Here is a 16,538-nt window from a genome sequence, read left to right as displayed (position 1 = left end):
ATTATTATAATAATATATAATAGATGCATATACAATTATGCATACGTGGGTATGTTTTCAGTATTTACATGCTACCGAGGTTTTCCTGTTTCCGGGGGGTTTTCAGGAATAATAGTTATCTCGGGAGTGTGGGGGTAAGGGGGGGGTTTTCCGCCTAAAAACCGTCCAGGGGGTGTCTTAGATATCTTTCGGGTAATTTCTTGTATTATGTCCTTGATATCCTTATATGTAATTCTTATGTAATGTCATATTACATTGAGTACTAAATACCTGCTTGGGTGAAAGTATGTTCAACCTTACTTTTTGTTGGATCTTTATGCAATGGATGTTGAATGAAAGGAAATAGAAAAAAGAAACCCGTTGCCCCTTAGAGAGAGTGCCTGGCATGTGGGGTGATTTCAATACATGTACTCCACCATTAACTTATGCAAGCTTCAAGGACCTAATGGGGAATAATATCATTTAATGGCCCTGAAATAGGAACCAGATGCCAGTAATAGATCACTGAGTGAAACCCCCACGATAATATGTCCTTGACCCTCATGAAGCTCTAACATTAAGTTATCAACTGATGGTGGGCTCTTATTGGGCTATCAACCCTCGGTTGGAACGGATGTCCGTAGCCATGCAAGTTAAGTGGCAGGTGACCTAGTGCAAACCCCACTATTTCTTCAGCACTCTGAGTTAAATTTATATGATTTTAAACATTTTGTGTCTTAATTACCTTTCATTTGTTGGTCGAAACATAAATGTTTTAAGTTCTTGTTATGGGGATTAAGACATATATATATATATATGCTATATGATATATGGTTAATATAAATCCATGGTGTAATTACATACACGATGTAATTACATACATGCTTTAATTGACAAAAAATAGTTTAGCTGAGAATACTAGCTTTGGGGGCTAGAGGGGAGGGTTCGAATCCTTCTTTTTTGAGCAGAAGAGGGGACTTTAACCCCTGCGACCGGTTTACAAGACCGGCGCTCTGAAGCTGAGCTACTAGTGCAGGATCATCCTAAGATTTTGTTCTCCAATCAGCTTGTGGCAGGCATAACAATTAGGAATAAGGAGAAGTACAGGAGGGATGCAATTTGACCGATGATAATGAAAGGGTGTTCGACAGGTATGCCTCCAATTCATGTAAGAATGGCAACGTTTGCAATTAATAACCAGAATAAGAATTGGGTAAACGGTCGGAATGTCAGACTTCGTTGTTTGGATGTGTGGAGGATAGGGACCACCATAAGTACCAGAATAGAGGCCAGAAGGGCCAGTACTCCTCCCAGTTTATTTGGAATTGAGCGTAAAATAGCGTAGGCAAATAGGAAATATCACTCTGGTTTGATGTGTGGGGGTGTTACTAGGGGATTAGCTGGGGTGAAGTTATCTGGGTCACCTAATAAATTAGGAGAAAACAGTGCTAGGGAGGTTAGCAGGATTAAGAGTATAGCAAATCCTAAAAGGTCTTTGTATGAGAAATAAGGGTGAAATGAAATTTTGTCTATGTCTGAATTTAAGCCTAGGGGATTATTTGAGCCAGTTTCGTGTAGGAACAAGAGGTGAACTATTGTTGCGGCTGCAATAACGAAGGGTAATAAAAAGTGGAATGTGAAAAAGCGGGTAAGAGTAGCGTTGTCTACTGAGAATCCGCCTCAAATTCATTGTACCAGAGTATTACCAACGTATGGGACGGCAGAGAGGAGATTGGTAATAACGGTAGCCCCTCAGAATGATATTTGTCCTCAGGGGAGTACATAGCCCACGAAGGCGGTTATTATAACTAGGAGTAGGAGGACTACACCTACATTTCATGTTTCTTTATAGAGGTAGGAGCCATAATAAAGGCCTCGCCCAATATGCATATAAATGCAGATGAAGAATATTGATGCACCGTTGGCGTGAAGGTTTCGGATTAGTCAGCCGTAATTCACATCTCGACAGATGTGTGTTACGGATGAGAAAGCTGTGGCAATATCAGATGTATAGTGCATAGCGAGAAAAAGTCCTGTGAGAATTTGGGCAATTAAGCAGAGGCCGAGTAAGGAGCCAAAGTTTCATCAGACTGAGATATTGGAAGGAGCGGGGAGGTCAACTAGAGCATTGTTAGCAATTTTTAGGAGGGGATGGGTTTTACGTAGGGCTGCCATTATGGTTTTTGTAGTTGAATAACAACGGTGGTTTTTCAAGTCATTGGTCCTGGTTAAATTCCTGGCAGAAACCATGTCTTATCTAATACTTATATTTTTAGTTGGGGTGGTGTTGGGTTTAATTGCGGTTGCTTCTAATCCTTCACCTTTTTTTGCTGCCCTGGGATTAGTGGTAGTGGCTGGCTTCGGGTGTGGGGTGCTGGTAGGTCACGGGGGAAGTTTTTTATCTTTAATTTTGTTCTTAGTTTATTTAGGGGGAATATTAGTTGTGTTTGCATATTCAGCGGCTTTAGCTGCGGACCCTTACCCAGAGAGTCTAGGAAGTCGGCTTGTTGCTGTATACATGGTTGTTTATTTAATGGTGGTGTTCTTGGTTTCTGGCCTATTTTGAGAGGGATGATATGAATCTTTTTGGGTTTCGGTAGATGAGTTTGCTGATTTTTCTGTATTTCGAGGGGATATAGGAGGGGTTGCAGTAATATATTCGTTAGGGGGAGAGATGTTAATTATTAGCGCATGGGTGCTTCTTCTTACTCTTCTTGTAGTACTAGAACTTACTCGGGGCCTGAGTCGGGGAACTATCCGTGCAGTTTAAAGGGCAAAAATAAGTGTTGTAAATGTAATTGTAAGAAGGAACAGGCTGAGGTAGGCCTTGATTGTGCCTTGTTGAATATTGCTTGTTGTGGTAATCAAGGGCAGATTGGCGGAGGTTAATGCTTTAGGGCCTGTTTTCTCAAATCATACTTGGTCTATTATCTGGTTAGCAATTATTTGGCCGAAGATTAGGTTTAGTTTAGGGGCTCAACGATGGGTTAACGCTGGAAAAAATCCTAGTATGTTTGAGAAATGATGGGTTTTTAATAAAGGTAGGACTTTGTATTGTTTGTTTGTTAGTGTAGCTAGTTCTAAGGCCAGAATAAGGCCAAGGATAGTAACTGCTAGGGCGGCTAGTTTGAGTAGGGGAGGTATGGTTATAATAGGGGTTTTTATGGGAATAACGTGGGAGGTAATCAGAAGGCCGGCAATAATACTTCCTCAAGCTAGTCGTTTAATAGGGTTAATAACTTTAGGATTATTTTCGTTGATAGGGGAAAGGGAATTAAATCGGGGGTGGCCCATAGATACGAAGAAGACAACCCGGAGGCTGTAAACGGCTGTGAAGGAGGTGGCCAGGAGAGTGAGGGCTAGGGCTCAGGCGTTAAGGTAGGATGTGTTTAGTGCTTCAATAATGGCGTCTTTGGAGAAGAAACCTGCTAGGAAGGGAGTGCCAGTTAAGGCTAGGCTTCCAATGGTAAGGCAAGAGGAAGTGAATGGTGTAAGAAATTGTATTCCCCCTATTTTCCGAATATCTTGCTCGTCATTGAGGCTGTGGATAATTGAGCCGGAGCATAGGAAAAGTATTGCCTTGAAGAAAGCGTGTGTGCAGATATGGAGGAAGGCAAGTTGAGGCTGATTAAGTCCGATGGTTACTATTATCAGGCCTAGTTGGCTTGATGTGGAGAATGCAACAATCTTTTTAATATCATTTTGGGTGAGGGCGCATGTGGCCGTAAATAAAGTTGTTAAAGCGCCCAGGCAAAGACAGGTAGTTAGAGCGGTTTGATTGTTTTCTAACAGGGGGCTTATTCGAATTAAAAGGAAAATTCCTGCAACAACCATAGTGCTTGAGTGCAGTAGGGCAGATACTGGTGTAGGGCCTTCTATTGCAGAAGGTAATCAAGGGTGAAGGCCAAATTGGGCCGACTTACCAGTAGCTGCAACAATGAGGCCGAGAAGTGGGATAGTAAGGTCTATGTTTTTGGCTGTGATGAATATTTGTTGTATTTCTCATGAATTAAGGTTTATTGCAATTCATGCTATGCTGAGAATTAGTCCAATGTCTCCAACTCGATTATATAACACCGCTTGGAGGGCGGCAGTGTTTGCATCAGCTCGTCCATATCATCACCCGATGAGAAGGAATGACATAATCCCTACGCCCTCTCACCCGATAAATAGTTGGAATATATTGTTTGCTGTAACTAGAATAATTATGGCAATGAGGAAAGTAAGAAGATACTTGAAGAAACGGTCTATAAAGGGGTCTGCGTGCATATATCAAGATGCGAACTCAAGAATGGATCAAGTTACATAAAGGGCAACTGGTGTAAAGATGATGGCGTAGTGGTCAAATTTTAGGCTAATATTCAAGTCAAAGGTTGTTGTATTAACTCAGTTTCAGGTGGTGATAATAGTCTCTGCGCCTTCATTAAAGAATAAGAATATAGGGAGGAGACTAGTGAAAAATGCTAGTTTTACTGCAGTTTTTACTTGGGAAAGTGCTCAATCTTTTTGTAAGGGTTTCGGGGTTAAAGTTGTCAAGAGGGGGTGAGTTAGTATAATGAAAATAATAATTAAGGCAGAGGTTATTATTAAGGGGGTGGGATGCATTGCTACTACTTGGATTTGCACCAAGAGTTTTTGGTTCCTAAGACCAACGGATGAGCTGTTATCCTTTAGGAGCAAGGTTCGAGTGAGCCCGGGGATTAAACCCAGGTGACGAAAATTAGCAGTTTTTGTTGCGTTCATGCCTCTCTCGGTGAATAAGGGGATTTTAACCCCTATTATTAGAATCACAATCTAATGTTTTAGCATTAAACTATATTTACAGGAGGTTATCCCTCAAATTAGCTCAGGTTTGAGGATCAGGAGAATTAAAGGGAGAAGGTGTAGGATTATTAATAGGTGTTCTCGAGAGTGTGAGGGTTCTAGGGCAATAATATGTGTTGGAAGAGGGCCTCGTTGGGTAGTGAGGAATATGTGGAGAGAGTAGCCTGCGGTAATTAGGGTCCCTGCTCCAGTTAGGGCAATGGTTCAGGGGGATCAGTTGAAGAGAGAGGTAATAATTATTAGCTCACCCATAAGGTTGGGGAGAGGGGGGAGTGCTAGATTGGCAAGACTAGCAATAAATCATCATGTAGCCATCAAGGGCAGGGCTATTTGTAACCCTCGGGCTAAGAGTATTGTGCGGCTGTGGGTTCGTTCGTAATTAGTATTTGCTAGGCAGAATAAGGCGGAGGAAGTTAGGCCATGTGCGATTATTAAAATAAGGGCGCCGGTGAAACCCCAGGGCGTTTGGATAAGAATGGCGCCTACTACAAGACCCATGTGGCTTACTGATGAATAGGCAATGAGGGACTTTAGGTCTGTTTGACGTAAACAAATTGATGCTGTCATTACAACACCCCATAGTGCCAAAATAATAAATGGGTAACTGAGTTCTTTAGTGAGTGGCGAGAGTATAGGTAGTATTCGTATTATTCCATATCCCCCTAGTTTTAGAAGTACCGCTGCAAGGATTATGGAGCCTGCGATGGGGGCTTCTACGTGTGCTTTAGGAAGTCACAGGTGGGTACCATAAAGCGGTATTTTTACTAGGAAGGCCAATAAGCAGCTTGCTCATCATAATTTGTCTGCGTAAGTATGTATAGTTATTGGGTCGGAGTATTGAATAATTAGGAGGGAGAGAGAGCCGGTGTTATTTTGTAAAATAAGAAGGGCGACGAGAAGGGGGAGAGAGCCTGCTAAGGTATAGAATAAGAAGTATGTACCTGCGTTTAGACGTTCAGTTTGGTTCCCTCATCGTGTAATTAGGATAAGGGTGGGAATAAGGGTAGCTTCAAATATTACATAAAATATAATAATTTCTGTGGCGCTGAAGGCTATAATTAGAAGGAATTGTAGGGATGTTAGGAGGTATAATATACGTTGCCGGTTTAAGGGTTCATGGGTCATGTGATTTTGGCTGGCAAGGATTATAAGGGGAAGTAATCAGCAAGTAAGGACTAGTAGAGGCGTAGAGAGTGGGTCTGTTGCTATATAGGTGTTGAGACAAGATCACCCTGTTTCTGAAAAATTTACTAGTCAGAGGAGGCTGACGAGTGCAATAATTAGGCTTTGTAGAAGGGCAGTAGGTCATAATCATTTAGCGGAGGTAAGTCATACTGTGGGAATAAGCATTAGGGTGGGTGCAAGAATTTTTAGCATTGTAGTAAATTTAGGTTTTTTAGCTGGTCAGAGCCGTGAGTTCGAGCAGTTGCAACTAGTAGGGCGAGACCTGCGCTTGCTTCACAAGCTGAAAATGCCAGGAGTAACATTGGTGAAGTGGAGAAGTTGGTAGCATCTAGTTGTAAGGCTCATAAAGAAAATGCGATAAATAGGGAGAGTATTATTCCTTCTAGACATAGGAGGGCGGACAGAAGGTGGGTTCGATGGAATGCCAGACCCGCCAGACCCAGCATAAAGGCGGATGAGAAGGTGAATTGAATAGGGGTCATTAGGTTAATTATGGACTTTAACCATAAGTTTTTGAGCCGAAATCAAATGTTTTTTTTAAACTAATTACCTATTCGGCCCATTCTAGGCCTCCTTGAAGTCATTCATAAATTAACCCCAAGGTGAGAATAATAAGGACGGCTGAGGCTCATAAAAAAGTAAGAAGGGGTGATGATAACTGGTCTCCCCAGGGGAGTGGTAACAGAAGGGCAATTTCTAGGTCAAAAAGAAGAAAAAGAATTGCGATGAGGAAAAATCGGAGGGAGAAGGGTAAACGGGCTGTTCCTAGAGGGTCAAAGCCGCATTCATACGGAGAGAGCTTTTCATGGTCTGGGTTAATTAAGGGTAGTCAAAATGATACAATAATTAAAACAACAGACAGGATAGAAGCGATGGCAATAATTGTTGTGATTAAGTTCATTATCTTTCCTTGGATTTTAACCAAGATCAGGTGATTGGAAGTCACATATACTTATTTGTACTAGGAAGATTATGAGCCTCATCAGTAGATGGCAATATATAGGAATAATCATACGACGTCTACGAAGTGTCAGTATCAAGCGGCGGCTTCAAAGCCGAAATGGTGTTGTGTTGTAAAGTGGTGTTGAGTTTGACGTAATAAGCAGACAGCTAAGAATGTTGAGCCAATAATAACATGAAGTCCGTGGAATCCAGTTGCTACGAAAAAGGTTGCGCCGTAGACTCCATCTGCAATTGTAAAAGGAGCTTCGTAATATTCCATACCCTGAAGGAATGTGAAGTAAAGGCCTAGAGCGACGGTCAGTGCTAGAGATTGAATAGCTTGTTTTCGTTCACCTTCTATAATGCTGTGATGTGCTCAGGTGACTGTTACCCCAGAGGATAAAAGGACGGCTGTATTGAGCAGAGGGACCTCAAATGGGTCTAATGCAGTAATTCCTGCCGGGGGTCAGCAGCCCCCTAGCTCAGGGGTCGGGGCGAGGCTTGAGTGATAAAAGGCTCAGAAGAACCCGAGAAAAAAGAAAACTTCGGAGGTAATAAAGAGAATTATGCCGAATCGTAAGCCTTTTTGAACAGGGGGTGTGTGGTGTCCTTGAAATGTTGCTTCTCGGATAACGTCTCGTCATCATTGATACATGGTTAAAAGAAGAAGTACTGTTCCAAGTAAAATTAAATTGATTGAATGGAAGTGGAATCAGATGGCGAGTCCTGATGTTATTAGTAAAGCGGCAATTGCACCTGTTAAGGGCCAGGGGCTGGGGCTAATTATATGAAATGGGTGTGCTTGATGGGCCATTAAAAATATTTAAATGTTTTCTTGGAGATACAGGCTAAGAAGAAGAACAAAGACGTAAGCCTGAATTATGGCTACGGCTACTTCAAGAAGGCTTAGGAGGTACAATAAGATTAAAGTTAGTGATGCGACAGTAGTCATCATAGGGAGTAATACAAATGTAGCTGTAGAAATTAGTTGAATGAGAAGGTGGCCTGCGGTTAAATTAGCCGTTAGTCGTACACCTAAAGCTAGGGGTCGAATTAGTAGACTTGCTGTCTCGATAATAATTAATACTAAAATAAGTGGCCCGGGGGTAGCTTCGGGTAAAATATGCCCAATAACAATTGTTGGTCGGTTTCGCAAGCCAGTAATAACTGTTGCCAGTCAAAATGGAACTGCCAAACCTATATTTAGGGCAAGTTGTGTGGTGGGGGTAAAGGTATAGGGTAGAAGCCCTAATGAGTTGAGGGTGATAAGGAACATTATTAAAGAGCAGAGGATAAGTGCTCATTTATGACCTTCTTGATTCAGAGGCATAAAAAGTTGTTGTGTAAATCGGTTAATAGATCAGTTTTGCAGGGTTAGGAGTCGATTATTTAGTCACCGATTAGAAGGAGTTGGGAAGAGGATTCAAGGGAGAATTAAAGCTAGGGTTATTAGAGAGATACCTAGGAAAGAGGGACTTAAAAATTGATCAAAGAAGCTTAATATCATGGTCAGGTTCAGGATTCTGTTTGAGGTTTTTTTGTCCCTTGGGGGCTAAATTCATTTGGGAATTGGTGTGATATAATTTTAGGTGGAATAATTGTTAGGAACACAAGCCACGATAGTAGTAAAGTGGCAAATCAAGGTGCTGGGTCAAGTTGAGGCATGTCACTATGGGTGGGTGGGAGTCACCATTCTTTAGCTTAAAAGGCTAACGCTTTGCCCAGTTTAGCTTCTTAGTGAGGCGTCCTCTATTATTAGGGATGATCAGTTTTCAAAGTGTTTTAAAGGAACGGCTTCAACTACGACAGGCATGAAGCTATGGTTTACGCCGCAGATTTCTGAACATTGTCCGTAGAAGACTCCAGGTCGAGATGCAATAAAGGCTGTTTGGTTTAAACGTCCTGGGACCGCGTCTATTTTTACCCCAAGGGTTGGGACTGTTCAGGAGTGGAGTACGTCTTCGGCAGAAACTAATATACGAATGGGAGATTCAGTTGGGACAACTATTCGGTGGTCTACTTCTAAAAGGCGAGATTGGCCCGGGGTAAGATCTTGTGTGGGAATCATATATGAATCGAAGCTAAGTTCCTCAAAGTCTGTATATTCATAACTTCAGTATCATTGGTGTCCTAGGGCTTTAATTGTAAGATGTGGGTTATTAATCTCATCCATAAGATAGAGAATTCGTAGAGAAGGGAGGGCAATAAAAATTAAAATGAACCCTGGAAGAATGGTTCAGACAATTTCAATTTCTTGGGAATCTAAAATGTACTTATTAGTGATTTTAGTTGATACTATAGCTACAATAATGTAAAGTACGAATGTACTAATCATGATAACAATTATTAGGGCGTGATCGTGGAAATAGAGTAATTCTTCTATTACGGGCGAGGTTGCGTCTTGAAATCCTAGTTGTGAGGGATGTGCCATTAGTTAAGCAAGACACGTAGGATTTTAACCTACAATGCTGCCTTGACAAGGCAGGGTAATATTTTTTACTAGTGTCTTATAAGAAAGTGACAGAGTGGTGATGTGTCTGGCTTGAAACCAGTTTACGGGGGTTCAATTCCTTCCTTTCTCGGCAATTTAATTAATTTGAACGAATGCGGGCTCTTCAAATGTGTGGTAGGGAGGAGGGGAGCCGTGAAGTCATTCTACATTAGTTATAGTTAGTTCAACTGACAGAACTTCTCGTTTAGCGGCGAATGCTTCTCAAATAATAAATAGGAACATAATTACGGCTACGAGAGAAATTAGAGAGCCAATAGAAGAAATTGTGTTTCAGATGGTATAGGCATCAGGGTAGTCTGAATATCGACGAGGCATACCGGCTAAACCGAGGAAGTGTTGTGGGAAGAAGGTTAAATTAACTCCCACAAACATAATTCCGAAGTGAATTTTTGTTCAAGTGCTGTGAAGGGTGTAGCCCGAGAAAAGTGGGAATCAGTGCACAAAGGCGGCGAGGATGGCGAAGACAGCCCCTATAGACAAGACATAGTGGAAGTGGGCTACAACGTAGTATGTGTCATGGAGAACAACGTCAAGGGATGAATTAGCTAGAACAATTCCGGTGAGTCCTCCCACTGTAAAGAGGAAAATAAACCCAAGGGATCACAGAAGAGGGGTTTCTCACTTAATTGCGCTTCCATGGAGGGTTGCTAGTCAGCTAAACACTTTTACGCCGGTTGGAATGGCAATAATCATAGTGGCAGATGTGAAGTAAGCACGTGTGTCTACGTCTATTCCGACTGTAAACATGTGGTGAGCTCATACAATAAAGCCTAGAAGGCCAATTGCTATTATTGCCCACACTATACCCATGTAGCCGAAAGGTTCTTTTTTCCCGGAGTAGTAGGCTACAATATGAGAAATTATTCCGAATCCAGGAAGAATAAGAATATATACTTCTGGATGGCCGAAAAATCAGAAAAGATGTTGGTACAGAATAGGATCTCCTCCCCCCGCAGGATCGAAGAAGGTTGTATTCAGGTTACGATCTGTTAGTAACATGGTAATCCCAGCGGCAAGTACAGGAAGGGACAGCAGGAGTAAAACGGCTGTGATAAGAACGGATCATACAAATAAAGGGGTTTGATATTGAGTTATAGCAGGGGGTTTTATATTAATAATTGTAGTAATAAAGTTAATGGCACCGAGAATGGAAGAAATTCCTGCTAAATGAAGGGAGAAAATGGTCAGGTCAACAGAAGCTCCCGCGTGTGCGAGGTTGCCTGCTAATGGGGGGTAAACAGTTCAGCCAGTGCCGGCCCCAGCCTCTACGCCAGAAGAGGCAAGTAGTAGGAAAAAGGAGGGTGGGAGAAGCCAGAAGCTTATGTTATTTATTCGTGGGAAGGCCATATCGGGGGCTCCAATTATTAGTGGGATAAGTCAGTTTCCGAAGCCGCCAATCATAATTGGTATTACTATAAAGAAAATCATTACAAACGCATGTGCTGTTACAACAACATTATAAATCTGGTCATCCCCTAAAAGAGCCCCTGGTTGACTCAGTTCTGCTCGAATAAGTAGGCTAAGGGCGGTACCTACTATTCCAGCTCAAGCACCGAATACTAAATAAAGGGTGCCGATGTCTTTGTGGTTGGTAGAAAATAATCATCGGGTGGTTGCCACAGGTAAGATGGCTGAGTAGAGCGGCGGATTGTAGCTCCGCATACAGAGGTCGAAATCCTCTTCTTATCAGCCACGAGGTGATGTACACGTCAGATTGCAAGTCTGAAGAAGCAGCCTAAACTGCTGCCGGGGCTTTCCCCCGCCTTTTTTCCCAGAACAGGCGGGGGAAACTAGATAGATGCTCGCTGGTTTAAGCGCTTAGCTGTTAACTAAGATATTTGCAGGATCGAGGCCTGCCTATCTAGTAAGGCCTTAGCTTAATTAAAGCGTCTGCTTTGCAAGCATAAGATGTGGGGTAGTGTCCCGCAGGTCTTACAGAGGCTAGGGGAGTTTCACCCCTGCTTAGGGCTTTGAAGGCTCTTGGTCTAAAGTATTTAACCTAAGCCTCTTAAAGGGTTAGGAGGGCAGTTATGGCGGGGGTTAATGGTAAGAGGGATACGGTAGCAATAGTAGAAATTGCAAGGGGCAGGGTTAGTTGTGATGAGGGGAGTCGTCAGGGGGTAATTCCTGTCAGATTATTGGCAGATGAGGTTAAGGTCATTGCGTAAGAAAGTCGGAGGTAGAAGTATAGGCTGAGGAGAGCCGCCAGAGCGGCTACTGTAGCGGGGAGGGCAAAGCTTTGTTTGGTTAGTTCTTGAAGAATTAGTCATTTTGGCATGAAACCGGTTAATGGGGGGAGCCCTCCTAGGGATAGTAGAACCAGGGGTGCCAGGGTCGTGATTATAGGGGCTTTTGCTCATGAGGTTGCAAGTGCATTGATGCTGGTTGATTTGTTTAGTTTAAAAACAAGGAATGTTGAGGATGTTATGATAAAATATGTAATAAGAGTTAGGAATGAAAGTGAAGGTGAAAATTGTATGACTAGTAATATCCATCCTAGGTGGGCGATTGAGGAATAGGCTAAAATTTTTCGGAGTTGAGTTTGGTTTAGTCCTCCTCACCCTCCTACTAGGACAGAAATAAGGCCCAGCATCATTAGAATATTTGGGCTGGTAGGCTGAATTTGGATTAAAAGAATGAAGGGGGCAAGTTTTTGTCAAGTAGAAAGAATGAGCCCCGTGGTAAGATCAAGCCCTTGAAGGACTTCAGGCAACCAGGAGTGAAGGGGGGCGATGCCAATTTTTAATGCAAGGGCAGTGGTGATCATAATTGTAGGGATAGGGTGATGTAGTTGTTGGATGTCTCATTGGCCTGTAAGTCAGGCATTTGTAGTTCCTGCAAATAGTAGTGTAGCGGCTGCTGTTGCTTGGGTGAGGAAATATTTGGTGGTAGCTTCAACTGCGCGGGGGTGGTGGTGTTGGGCCATAAGGGGAATAATGGCAAGAGTATTGATTTCTAAGCCTATTCAGGCTAGAAGTCAATGGGAGCTTGCAAATGTAATTGTGGTCCCTAGGCCTAGGCCAAATAATAAGGTGGCTAAAATGTAGGGGTTCATTAGCAAGGGAAGGATTTTAACCAACATGTTTGGGGTATGGGCCCAAGAGCTTAATTAGCTGACTTTACTAGAAAGTAGTGTAGTGGGAGCACTGAGATTTTTGATTTCTCCAGGTAGGGTTCAAACCCCTTCTTTCTAAGGAGTCGAAGGGGCTTTAACCCTTATAATCCACTCTATCAAAGTGGCCCTTTACTTCAGGCACGGCTCCGAGGTTATAGTTGTGGGGGTAACCCTGTGAATGCAATGGGAAGTGCTAAGTGTCAAATAACGAGAGCTAGGGTGAGGGGAAGGAAGCTTTTTCAGATTAGATGCATTAGTTGGTCGTAACGGAACCGAGGATATGAGGCTCGAACCCATAGGAAGACAATTGAAAGAAGGGTTGCTTTAATTATTATGTTAACTGTTGTCAGTTCGGGTATTAAAGGAAAGTGGGAGGCTCCTAAAAATATAGTGGCGGATAGCGTATTTATGAGGAGGATGTTAGCGTATTCTGCCAGGAAAAATAGGGCGAAAGGGCCTCCTGCATATTCTACATTAAACCCTGATACGAGTTCTGATTCTCCTTCGGTTAAATCAAAGGGGGCACGGTTTGTTTCTGCTAGGGTTGAAATATATCATATTGCGGCGAGAGGTCAGGCGGGTAGAATTAGTCATGTACTTTCTTGGGCGACGTTAAAGGTTTGAAGTGTGAAGCCACCAGTAAAAATAATAATGTTTAGTAGAATTAATCCAAGGCTGACCTCATATGAAATGGTTTGGGCTACTGCCCGAAGGGCCCCAATTAATGCATATTTTGAATTGGATGCTCAGCCTGATCCTAAAATAGAGTATACTGCGAGGCTTGATAAGGCAAGGATAAATAGGATACCTAAGTTTAGGTCTACTACAGGGTATGGTATAGGCATAGGGGCCCATAGGGTGAGTGCTAAAGTAAGGGCTAGAATAGGGGCCATAGTAAATAAGAGGGGGGAGGAGGTTGAGGGACGAATAGGTTCTTTAATAAATAGTTTTAGTCCGTCTGCGATGGGCTGTAGGAGTCCATATGGGCCTACAACATTTGGTCCTTTTCGTAATTGCATGTAGCCTAGGACTTTGCGTTCAATTAGGGTTAGAAAAGCAACTGCTAGAAGTACTGGTACAATAAAGGTTAGCGGACTAATAATATGGGTGATGAGGATGGAGGTCATAGTTAAGGAAAGGATTTGAACCTTTGTTGAAAGGGCTTAGGGCTTACGCATTACCGGACTCTGCCACCTTAACACAGCATTTTCTGGGCCGTTGAGGATATGTCCTTTTACCTTTTTTAGTTGTTTTTCATCAGGTAAGGGCGGGGCGTATTTAAAACATGGGCCCCATTTTTTCGGTCCTTTCGTACTAGAAAAAATCATATCATAGATAGAAACTGACCTGGATTACTCCGGTCTGAACTCAGATCACGTAGGACTTTAATCGTTGAACAAACGAACCCTTAATAGCGGCTGCACCATTAGGATGTCCTGATCCAACATCGAGGTCGTAAGCCCCCTTGTCGATATGGACTCTAGAAGGGGATTGCGCTGTTATCCCTAGGGTAACTCGGTCCGTTGATCGGCATTGCCGGATCTTATAGGTCAGATATTCTGTTTATTAGAGCGGGAGCTCTTGGTTTGGAGGGCAGGGTGCCCTCTTTCCACGCGGGGGTTTTTTATTTCGCCGCGGTCGCCCCAACCAAAGACATTAGGGCAGTATTCATCTAGTTTTATCCTCTTGTAGAAGGGTGTTTTACATGATCTGCCTTGTATCTAAAGCTCCATAGGGTCTTCTCGTCTTATGATGCTATTCCCGCTTCTGCACGGGAAGATCAATTTCATTGACTTGAAAGAGGAGACAGTTAAGCCCTCGTTATGCCATTCATACAGGTCTCCATTTAAAAGACAAGTGATTACGCTACCTTCGCACGGTCAAAATACCGCGGCCGTTAAACATATAGTCACAGGGCAGGCGGGACCTCTTATTCATTAGTTTTGCAAGAGGCGGTGTTTTTGGTAAACAGGCGGGACCTAAATTTGCCGAGTTCCTTCTCTTTCTTTTAGTCTTTCCTAGGGGACACACCAGTGTGGGATTAACGGTTGTTTATTGAATATTTTTCTAGGCTATTCGGGCTAATTATTCATTACCCTCTTTGCTTGGGGCCGTTAAGATTCGGCGGAAAGTCCGCTCCGATTTACACTTGTGGCAGGAGAGAATCTATAATTCTCTTATTACTCATTTTAGCATAATCTCTTCCATGTTTGCATGGAACGGTCTGGTAAGGTCAGGGGATTAAGATTTGTTTATCGGGATGATGGGTATAGATGTGTGTTTGAGCTTTAACGCTTTCTGTTAAGGTGGCTGCTCTTAGGCCCACTTAAACACTTTACCTTATTTTATTATGATCTTTATCCTCCTATAAAAGTTGTGTTTTGTATCAAAGGGGCTGTACCCCCTTTGATTAACTCTCTCGGTTTCTTTAAATGTCGAGGCAGTATAAAGAAGTATGGTTGAGTAAAGAAGCCGGGAGGCTGAACTTCTATCCAATTTCCAGACAACCAGCTATAACTAAGTTCGATAGGTCTGTCACCGCTACTCGAAGCTCTTCCCACTCTTTTGCAACAGAGACGGGTTCACCCTATATAGGTTGTCTTGGAGTAGCTCACTTAGCTTCGGGGGGCCAAACTAAAGTGCTCTTTGCTTGGGTTTTTCTAGCCAAATCATGATGCAAAAGGTACGAGCAATAATCTCTGCTTTTTTAGGCTTGTACTGAGTTGTTTCATTTCTCTTTCAGCATTCCCTTGCGGTACTTTCTCTGTCGTTCCATATTCCTTTTTCTATCACCTATACTGGAGGGGAAAAATGTTTTGTTTTAGTATTATTGCGTATATTAGGGGGTATTGATGTGGATAGTTGTTTTTGATGGGGGACTAGCTGCTAAGCTTCAGGATAATCCGGCTTGCACGGATGACTTCTCGGTGTAAGTGAGATGCTTTACGCTTAGCTATACCCTGGGTTTTTCCAAGTGCACCTTCCGGTACACTTACCATGTTACGACTTGCCTCCCCTTTACAGTTTTAGGGTTTTAGTTATTTTTATCGCGATAGCTCGGGGAGAGTGACGGGCGGTGTGTGCACGCTTTAGAGCCAACTTCAGCAAAACACTCTGTTTTTTGCTTACTGCTAAATCCTCCTTCAGATACTCATTTCAGAGTGACCATTCGTGTTCACTGCATTAGTGAATGTAGCCCATCTCTTCCCCCTCCATACGCTACACCTCGACCTGACGTTTTGGGTTGTGCCGATTTTGCTTACTATTAGGCCTTCACAGGGTAAGCTGGCGACGGTGGTATATAAGCGGGAGAAACAAGGAGGGGTGAGGTTTAACGGGGATTATCGGTTCTAGGACAGGCTCCTCTAGGTGGATCTAAAGCACCGCCAAGTCCTTTGGGTTTTAAGCTGGTGCTCGTAGTCCCCGGGCGGACAGTGGGCGTGGTGGACTGTCGATGTTTACGGCTAGGCATAGTGGGGTATCTAATCCCAGTTTGTACCCTAGCTTTCGTGGGATCAGATCTCATAAAGCCACTTTCGTAGTTGGGCTTCTTACCTTCGGGAACGTATAACAGTTCTGAGGGCATTCGGCTTTAGTTTATTTTTGTCTTAACCACTCTTTACGCCGACAACTAACAACTTGGGCCTCTCGTATAACCGCGGTGGCTGGCACGAGTTTTACCGGCCCGGCATAGCATTAACTAAGTCAAGTTTTCACTCATGGCTTAATGTCTATCACTGCTGGATTCCCTTGAGGGTGTGGCTGAGCAAGGTGTCGTGGGCTTCATTTAAGTGTGCCTGATACCAGCTCCTTATTCCCGAGCAGGGAATGAAGGGCATTCTCACAGGGGCGCGGATACTTGCATGTGTAAATTTAGCTAGAGTTGATAGTAAAGTCAGGACCAAACTTTTGTGCTTACGGAGCTTTTTAAGGCTCATCTTAACATCTTCAGTGTCATGCTTTAATTTAAGCTACGTTTGC

The 16,538-nt window shown here is 43.0% G+C and overlaps 13 protein-coding genes across 13 annotated transcripts, besides 25 other annotated features; 1 reads left to right on the top strand and 12 right to left on the bottom strand. All coding sequences in view use genetic code 2, as the record gives it.

The window, feature by feature from the left end:
• Nucleotides 1-41: 41 nt before the first annotated feature.
• Nucleotides 42-873: a D loop (control region).
• Nucleotides 874-943, top strand: a tRNA (tRNA-Pro).
• Nucleotides 943-1,013, bottom strand: a tRNA (tRNA-Thr).
• CYTB lies at nt 1,014-2,154 on the bottom strand. Its single transcript has one exon. Coding sequence (YP_009112433.1; cytochrome b) is annotated over nt 1,014-2,154 (1,141 nt in total).
• Nucleotides 2,155-2,158: 4 nt separating this feature from the next.
• Nucleotides 2,159-2,227, top strand: a tRNA (tRNA-Glu).
• ND6 lies at nt 2,228-2,749 on the top strand. The gene has a single exon. A coding sequence (YP_009112432.1; NADH dehydrogenase subunit 6) covers nt 2,228-2,749, from the start codon at nt 2,228-2,230 to the stop codon at nt 2,747-2,749; it is 522 nt and encodes a 173-aa protein.
• ND5 lies at nt 2,746-4,584 on the bottom strand. Its single transcript has one exon. A coding sequence (YP_009112431.1; NADH dehydrogenase subunit 5) covers nt 2,746-4,584, from the start codon at nt 4,582-4,584 to the stop codon at nt 2,746-2,748; it is 1,839 nt and encodes a 612-aa protein.
• Nucleotides 4,585-4,657, bottom strand: a tRNA (tRNA-Leu).
• A 6-nt stretch (nt 4,658-4,663) lies between these two features.
• Nucleotides 4,664-4,731, bottom strand: a tRNA (tRNA-Ser).
• Nucleotides 4,732-4,802, bottom strand: a tRNA (tRNA-His).
• ND4 lies at nt 4,803-6,180 on the bottom strand. Its single transcript has one exon. Coding sequence (YP_009112430.1; NADH dehydrogenase subunit 4) is annotated over nt 4,803-6,180 (1,378 nt in total).
• Nucleotides 6,174-6,470, bottom strand: ND4L. Its single transcript has one exon. A coding sequence (YP_009112429.1; NADH dehydrogenase subunit 4L) covers nt 6,174-6,470, from the start codon at nt 6,468-6,470 to the stop codon at nt 6,174-6,176; it is 297 nt and encodes a 98-aa protein.
• Nucleotides 6,471-6,540, bottom strand: a tRNA (tRNA-Arg).
• Nucleotides 6,541-6,889, bottom strand: ND3. The gene has a single exon. Coding sequence (YP_009112428.1; NADH dehydrogenase subunit 3) is annotated over nt 6,541-6,889 (349 nt in total).
• Nucleotides 6,890-6,959, bottom strand: a tRNA (tRNA-Gly).
• Nucleotides 6,960-7,744, bottom strand: COX3. The gene has a single exon. Coding sequence (YP_009112427.1; cytochrome c oxidase subunit III) is annotated over nt 6,960-7,744 (785 nt in total).
• Nucleotides 7,745-7,753: 9 nt separating this feature from the next.
• Nucleotides 7,754-8,437, bottom strand: ATP6. Its single transcript has one exon. A coding sequence (YP_009112426.1; ATP synthase F0 subunit 6) covers nt 7,754-8,437, from the start codon at nt 8,435-8,437 to the stop codon at nt 7,754-7,756; it is 684 nt and encodes a 227-aa protein.
• On the bottom strand, nt 8,428-8,595 carry ATP8. Its single transcript has one exon. A coding sequence (YP_009112425.1; ATP synthase F0 subunit 8) covers nt 8,428-8,595, from the start codon at nt 8,593-8,595 to the stop codon at nt 8,428-8,430; it is 168 nt and encodes a 55-aa protein.
• Nucleotide 8,596: 1 nt separating this feature from the next.
• Nucleotides 8,597-8,670, bottom strand: a tRNA (tRNA-Lys).
• Nucleotides 8,671-9,361, bottom strand: COX2. Its single transcript has one exon. Coding sequence (YP_009112424.1; cytochrome c oxidase subunit II) is annotated over nt 8,671-9,361 (691 nt in total).
• Nucleotides 9,362-9,369: 8 nt separating this feature from the next.
• Nucleotides 9,370-9,439, bottom strand: a tRNA (tRNA-Asp).
• Nucleotides 9,440-9,441: 2 nt separating this feature from the next.
• Nucleotides 9,442-9,512, top strand: a tRNA (tRNA-Ser).
• A 5-nt stretch (nt 9,513-9,517) lies between these two features.
• COX1 lies at nt 9,518-11,062 on the bottom strand. Its single transcript has one exon. A coding sequence (YP_009112423.1; cytochrome c oxidase subunit I) covers nt 9,518-11,062, from the start codon at nt 11,060-11,062 to the stop codon at nt 9,518-9,520; it is 1,545 nt and encodes a 514-aa protein.
• Nucleotide 11,063: 1 nt separating this feature from the next.
• Nucleotides 11,064-11,131, top strand: a tRNA (tRNA-Tyr).
• Nucleotides 11,132-11,197, top strand: a tRNA (tRNA-Cys).
• Nucleotides 11,198-11,233: 36 nt separating this feature from the next.
• Nucleotides 11,234-11,307, top strand: a tRNA (tRNA-Asn).
• A 1-nt stretch (nt 11,308) lies between these two features.
• Nucleotides 11,309-11,377, top strand: a tRNA (tRNA-Ala).
• Nucleotides 11,378-11,451, bottom strand: a tRNA (tRNA-Trp).
• ND2 lies at nt 11,452-12,497 on the bottom strand. Its single transcript has one exon. Coding sequence (YP_009112422.1; NADH dehydrogenase subunit 2) is annotated over nt 11,452-12,497 (1,046 nt in total).
• Nucleotides 12,498-12,566, bottom strand: a tRNA (tRNA-Met).
• Nucleotides 12,566-12,636, top strand: a tRNA (tRNA-Gln).
• Nucleotides 12,636-12,705, bottom strand: a tRNA (tRNA-Ile).
• Nucleotides 12,706-12,709: 4 nt separating this feature from the next.
• On the bottom strand, nt 12,710-13,684 carry ND1. The gene has a single exon. A coding sequence (YP_009112421.1; NADH dehydrogenase subunit 1) covers nt 12,710-13,684, from the start codon at nt 13,682-13,684 to the stop codon at nt 12,710-12,712; it is 975 nt and encodes a 324-aa protein.
• Nucleotides 13,685-13,757, bottom strand: a tRNA (tRNA-Leu).
• Nucleotides 13,758-15,450, bottom strand: an rRNA (16S ribosomal RNA).
• Nucleotides 15,451-15,520, bottom strand: a tRNA (tRNA-Val).
• Nucleotides 15,521-16,469, bottom strand: an rRNA (12S ribosomal RNA).
• Nucleotides 16,470-16,538, bottom strand: a tRNA (tRNA-Phe).

This window comes from Chelmon rostratus, mitochondrion (assembly GCF_017976325.1).
Source record: "Chelmon rostratus mitochondrion, complete genome".
Classification (NCBI taxonomy): domain Eukaryota; kingdom Metazoa; phylum Chordata; class Actinopteri; order Chaetodontiformes; family Chaetodontidae; genus Chelmon; species Chelmon rostratus.
The sequence above is the reverse complement of the archived record's forward strand: the minus strand, read 5'-3'. Positions and strand labels throughout refer to the sequence as shown.